Source organism: Trifolium pratense, linkage group LG4, assembly GCF_020283565.1.
Source record: "Trifolium pratense cultivar HEN17-A07 linkage group LG4, ARS_RC_1.1, whole genome shotgun sequence".
NCBI lineage: Eukaryota > Viridiplantae > Streptophyta > Magnoliopsida > Fabales > Fabaceae > Trifolium > Trifolium pratense.
The window spans coordinates 51,349,977-51,356,723 of NC_060062.1; the positions used below are offsets into that span (position 1 = coordinate 51,349,977).

Consider the following 6,747-nt stretch of genomic DNA (forward strand, 5'->3'; position numbering starts at 1 on the left):
GTGATTATCATATGTTTGGTAAATGCATGGCATTCATAAATTCATGCATTATTTAGGGATATCAGACTTGTCTGATAAAGAAGGATATTGGACTTGTCCAATAAAGAAGGATATCAATGGTAAGTTCCTTGATAAAGAAGATGGTACCACATGCATTAGTCGTGTCTAGGTTGGCATGACATTGAATGTTTGGCATTAGTCGCATTTGAGTAAATGTGCAATTATGTGTTATGTGTTATGTGAGTTCTTGTGTTGTCCGAAACGACGTGAAACTATCTGGTTGTGTATTTGTGAGTATGTGTTATCTGGTGTATTGCTTATTGAGGCATGTGTGTGAGTTAGTAATACGTGATAGGTTGAATATAGGTGCGTTTCTATATTCGTATGTATGTGATTATGTTTACTAACTCTCTACCTATTTGTTATGTGCTGGACCTTTGGGGGTTCAGGTATTCAGGTCGAGGTTTCGATCGAGCTTTAGCTGTAGATCGTTTTGGTGTGGAGCACTTTTGGTGAGGAGCTAGTGTAGGCTACCTTTGTATAGCTTTGTTAAGTTTAGTTTGGTTGTGATGTATATTAGTGCTCTGGTATGTTGTAACATCGAGTCGGGGATCGTTTGTATTCCGTCGTATATCGATGTGAACATCTTAACTTATGTTTTATGTTAATGAATTATCTTTTGAACTATTATGTTCATTGTTTTGAAAATCCTTTATGTTATGTTTTCCGCTGCGACGTTTCGTGTCATGTGCACGATCGTTTTTAAAAAATGTTTTTTTTCCGTAGCGCTCCGGCTACTTATCTTTAAAAAGTTTTTAAGATCACGTTTTTAAGGGTAGCTAGCTGAGGGTGTTACAGGTGCTCCGATGCCAAAGTTAGAGAGGGAAAGAGAGCAGAGAGATACAAGAGAGAAAGTAAATGAATAGTGTCAAAAGTCCTCTTATTTGGTTGGATCTGTTTATGCCCAATAAGATGGACTGCCAAGATATTCCCCTTAAATAGTGGGAAGGACAGTGATTTACTCCTATCTTGATAGAGAGGTTCCACCATGTTTTGCTGACATGGATGTGGTGTGGCAAACCATTATGAACCTAGAGGATATGATATTGGACTAATTCTAGTCTAGTCAGAACAATTCCCAAAATAGATTTTAATAATTCACATGGTATGTCATGTGCTTTTGTTTTCTTGCAACTACTAATAAGAAAAGGAAGAGGAGAGGGTCCTTGCTACGTACTATTGTTGTTCTTGGTTGTATTTGATATTAAAAAGGCTAAGTGTAGGTGGGAAGTGGGAACGCTTTAAAAGTGCTGGTAGGATATACCGCATGAAAGATGAAAGTTTTTTAAAATGGCCAAACTTAGATTTCACATTCAAATGAAGCGTGGGTTTCAAATACATTTCTTGATCTTCAATTATGAACTAATTACTATAGTAGTTTGATGATATTATATTCATTTTGATTATTTTCTTAAAAATTATGGAGGGAAAAATATATTATTTATTTAGTAGAAGATGCGAGATAGACATACATTTAGGTAAAGAGTTGAATTTTTTTTTTTTTTTTATAAAACATTAGCGTGCACAAGCATTACATGATAACTATGACATCCCAACTATGTTGGCACCCCATAATCATCACCCATATATCATTTGCAGCACTCTAATAAATTTATTAGAAAGAAAGAAAAAAGAGACAAACTTGAGGGGACTAGACCAAAACCCAAGGAAACAAAAATACAAGGAACCTGTTACTGCCTCATTAAAAAAGAGTAGAATTTTTTTTTTAATTATTGTATTGTAGAACTTAATTAAGAAGAGATAAATGTTGAAAAGTGGGGTATTTGCAATTTAGTTTGAATCAGTTTTCGTAAAAAATTATCCTATATATGCAGTTTAGTTCGATTTTAAATATTGTCTTATTTAAAAAATTCAATTTGATCAAATTTAATCCAATTTAATGCGGTATATTTTTAGATCAATTCTTAGATATTCAAATTATAATTTTTTTATTAATATATTGCAGAGCCAATTATAGGGAATTGTGATGCGTAGGTCTCTAAGATAAGGAAATCGATCAGATGCAGTCAGTGTGCAGTCAAATCTATTGTACCTACTGTATCTTCCGATTTAATCGGACGATTAAGATCTTAATACAATTTTTTTATCTTTATTTAATATGAGGAAAAATCTAGACCGTTCGATCTCAATCAAACAGTTATAAATTTTTGACCGCGTGATTTTTTATTTTTTTTGAAAACTTGCTATCCGGCCTTAATTAGGACCGACTAATCTAAGGGGACCAATCTCACCACCCACTTGCGGGAGACTCATTTAAAGCCAGAGTTTTTTTTGGCTCTGTATGGACTTAGCCCACCGAAATTGGCACCAGGGAGAATCGAACCTGAGACCTTGAGATGAACATACTCTAAGGACTCCAGCCAACACTACTAGACCAACCCCAAGTGGGTTGACTGCGTGATTGCATGGTCTTTGAATGTGCGTAATCCAGATCCCTGAGACAAAACTTGTATCTTTGAGTTGGTTTATTAGAAGGAAGGAAGAAACCGAGCTTATCTTATGCAAACCAATGGTTTGCCCTATGAATTGTTAATCTCAAGGTTGTCAGAACCGGACTGGACAATGAACCGGTGAGCTTACCAGTTCAAGGTTCAATTGGTCGTACTAGGGTTCAACCGGGTCGGACCGTTTTTAATTAAATATATATATTTTAATTAATATATAAATAAAAATATATAAATAATTGTTCAATATTCCATAATTTCACACATTAAAAAGATAAAATATCACAAGTCAAAATAAAATAAAATTTCTAATTCAAACAAAATTAAAAATTATATAATAAACTAAGTTCAATAACACAAAATAATACCATAACATCAATTGACAATATAATGCCTTCAAAAAAATCAATTGGCAACACACTACCAAGTGTCAAGTTAATAGCTAAATGCTCATCAAGTTCATCAAGACTAGTGTCATAACATTCATTGCCAAGGGCAAAGTTAAATGCAACATAGTGCCAAGTTAAAAACTAAACGCAAAATAGTACCATAATATCCATTGGCAAACTAGTAAAAATCATTATAGTCATCAAAGTTTGTTTCTCCATAATCAAAGTTGACATTTGAAATGCCAACATCTTCACCATTTGAACCACCAACATCATTATCCGCTTCAACTACAAAGTCCGAAGTGTCAAATTCATCATCACCTAATTAAATAAAAAATAGTAAAATTAGTAAGTTTGATTATTCAATATAACTAAACTAAAGATAACTAAACTAAATATTAACCTTTGTTGTTTCTCGATGAATTTTCAGGAGGTGCTTCTTCATTCACCCAAAAATCTATGTCATCAATAGGTTCATAATCAATGGGATCATAATAAATCTTGTTAGGTTTCCCCCTACAATAAAACATAGCTTTAATTTAAATTGAGAAACTACTATGATATATAATAAGCAAAAGAATTTGTGACTTGACATAAATTAAAATTATACCTATTTTGCAAACGCAAATTATAAGCAACATAGACAAGATCATTAAGTCTTTGATGCTCAAGCCTATTCCTTCTCTTTGTATGGATACGTTCAAAAAAGCTCCAATTTCTCTCACAACCAGATGAAGAAGAAGTTTGACCAAGAATACGAATTGCTAACTTTCACAAAATTGGAGCATTACCTCCATACAGTTTCCACCATTCAGCTACAAAAGGAAAAAAAAGAAAGAAAAAGCGAATTATATAAGTCAAGAAACATGCATAAACATAACTATTTAAATATAAAACAGCAAATCTATGATTTAGTGTTCACCAGGTTGTATATTGGCCGCCAAGGTAACAACACTTGATTTACCGAAACTCCCTTTCCGATCGCGATACATTTGCACCTCTTGAAAGGCTTTGGATGCGTAGGGACAAAGAGATTTTACTTCAAATAATTTAATAAGTGCTTCGGTAACCCTACTCTTGTCATTGAAGTCATGACCATATTGGAATACAGGATTAAAAAAGTAAGCCGCTGCATGAAGATCACGTTTCAAGTGCTTATCCCATCTAGCCTTGATGATATTGGTGTATGGTTGATAGGCTGTTTTCCTATTCCTAAACATATTCTCTATTGAATTCTTTACCCTTTGCATGCCATCATAAACATAACCCATAGAAGGTCGTTCATCCCCATCTACAATTTTCAGGAGTTTGATGATAAGAGCCATAATTTTTGCAATCATGAAACAATTACTCCAAAAAGAAGAGTCCAAAACAATGGCACTTACCATTTTTCCTGCTGTAGACTTTGCTAACTTATGGGAAGTAAAGTGTTTATCCACCATCAAAGCTTGTAAATCATTCTTACGATCATACAAGCTTTTTAGTGTAATAAAAGTAGTAGCAAATCTAGTTACTCCTGGACATACAATTTCTCTTCAATATTCTCTCTTCCTCAACCAAGATAAGAATACAATATGATCATACACAAAGACAGTTACCTTAGAAGCCTTTGAGGCAAGCTCTGCAACATGAGGCATGCTAGAAATATCCTTCAACAATAGATTCAAATAGTGAGCAGCACAAGGAGACCAAAAAATAGAATCATATTTTTCATGAATCTTTCTCTCAACAGCTACATAATTGGCTGCATTGTCCGTAACTACATGAACAACATTTTTATATCCCACCCATTCAATAACTTCGGAAAACAAATTGCACAACATTTGGGCATCTTTCACAACACCTGACGCATCAACTGATTTCACAAATATGATGCCTTGAGGACAATAAACAAGAAAGTTTATTAATGTTCTTTGTTTTTAGTCACTCCACCCATCAGCCATTATTGTGCAACCATCCTTAGCCCACTTGGATCGATAACTTTCAACAAGTAATGAACATTCTCTCTTGCAATCTCCCAACAAGTTAACCCTTATGTCATGATATGTTGGAACTTTGAATCCTGGCTCAATGGCAGCAATTGCATCAACAACTTCTTGAAAATATGGTGATTTGATTGCATTGAATGGAATGTTAAAAAACCATTGATTGCATTGCAATTGCTATCTTAGCTTTGTGCACGACTTCCTTGCTAGTGAATGCACTTTTAATAGTTGGTTGGGAGCCTAGAGTTGTTCTTGGAGCAAAATAAGTAGCTTTTTGTTTTCCTAGGTTAGAATTAGGAACCATTTGGCTAGGTTGAATCGGAGCTACTTGCTCATTAGTTTGAGGTTGACTTTGATCATCATATGCATCATCAAGCTCCTTATCTTTGTTTTTATTGCCAGTACCTTCTAATGATTGATTCATTTGATGAAAAACATCAGGAGGAACATCCTTACAAATGAGAACGTTACCCTTTTTCTTTGCAAGATGTTCCTTCATTCTGTGTATACCACCTCATTTCCAACTTTTGTTACAATAGATACAAGTTAACACTTGTTGCTGCTTCTCGTTAATTGTAGCAGTAACATGGTTCCATGCAGGATCTGTTTTCCCACGAGTTCTAAGAGATGATTCTACTGTTTATGATTGAGGAGGGTTCTCATTTGTTGTTTCCTACAACATAACCAATATTTTAATCACTAACATATGTTAACACGCACTAAACTACAAGATAACCAACATTTAATTAAACTACGAGAAAAAAACTAACTTCCAAACATGAAAAAAAGAATAAGTAATAGCAGATTTTATTACTATCATATATCATAACTACACTTCTTTCAAATAATTAATTTGATTACTATGAAATATGCACCAGTCTAGTGACCCCTGCATTCAATTTTAAAAAGTTTCACTGTTTCAGTATCACTGTATCAACATAATATTTGATTTCATTAAAAAAAATAGTTGATTGAGCAAGTTATAGTTGTTGACACCAAAATTACAAAGTTTATGGTATTGAGAAACTTTTGGTGTTAGAATTTGAAAAGAAGGAAAAAATGGAATGGTCATATGAATATTAATTAGAGAGTAGATTCCACCATGTTATTTGGAATGGCCATATATGAATTTGAAAGTATTTCTGTCGAAGTGATTAGCTTTCATTAAATTCAAGACTTTCTTTTAGTCGAAGATGCAACTTGTTGGTCGAATTATTGTGATTGGTTTTAATTTGGTCGAATTATATATAATTATCAACATGTTGGACGAATTATAAACAGTATTGGAGCGACAAAGTGAAGCAAGGCAAGCGCATGCAAGTGGAAGTTATTTTTATTTGTCTTGTAATTATGCCAAGTGTAAGGCTACTATTAGAAGTTATTTCCTGTTTTAACTTAGACCGTAGGATCTAGTGGTAGTTTTTCATGCAAGGTCTATATATATCTGTTTGTAATAAGAACAAAGGGTTGAATCTTATTTTATGAAAGTCTTGCAACACCCACGCCGCGGTGGCAAACGGGTTCAAGGGACGGACATAGATGGATTCCAACCACTATTTACATTCAAATGCAATTTAATCTTTCAAGTCCTTTAAAGTTTCTGCACTTTATCATTTCATTGCAATTTATCTTCAGGTTCTTTAACTTTTATTTGCAAATCTTTTAACAAGTTTATGCAAATTTACTTTAATCCTTTTTGTATTTTAATTTGATCATTCGACTTCGTCGAATCAGTCTGTTTTTAATGCATTTAATGCAAATCAGACAATAAATGTTCAAGTAAAAGATGATGAACATTCATATTTTTCTAGAAAATAACACACAAATATGTTCCGAGATTTACTAGTT

General features: G+C 33.5%; 1 protein-coding gene across 1 annotated transcript; it reads right to left on the reverse strand.

Annotated features, from left to right (window-relative positions):
• Positions 1 to 3,092: 3,092 nt before the first annotated feature.
• Positions 3,093 to 5,398, reverse strand: LOC123922868. Its single transcript, XM_045975541.1, has 6 exons — positions 5,119 to 5,398; positions 4,513 to 4,790; positions 3,837 to 4,374; positions 3,525 to 3,678; positions 3,318 to 3,430; positions 3,093 to 3,235 (listed from the first exon to the last, which is right to left on the reverse strand). Exons 1-6 carry the CDS (start codon positions 5,396 to 5,398, stop codon positions 3,093 to 3,095), a joined length of 1,506 nt encoding a protein of 501 aa, XP_045831497.1.
• Between the last annotated feature and the right edge of the window lie 1,349 nt (positions 5,399 to 6,747).

Excerpts from the sequence above, each read along its gene's own strand:
- LOC123922868 (XM_045975541.1), bottom strand. The coding sequence starts at position 5,398 with ATGAAGGAACATCTTGCAAAGAAAAAGGGTAACGTTCTCATTTGTAAG. Across the intron at positions 4,791-5,118 it reads CTCCCAACCAACTATTAAAA|GCATCATATTTGTGAAATCA; the intron begins GTGCATTCACTA and ends ATTGTCCTCAAG. Across the intron at positions 3,431-3,524 it reads AATTTGCGTTTGCAAAATAG|GGGGAAACCTAACAAGATTT; the intron begins GTATAATTTTAA and ends GTTTTATTGTAG.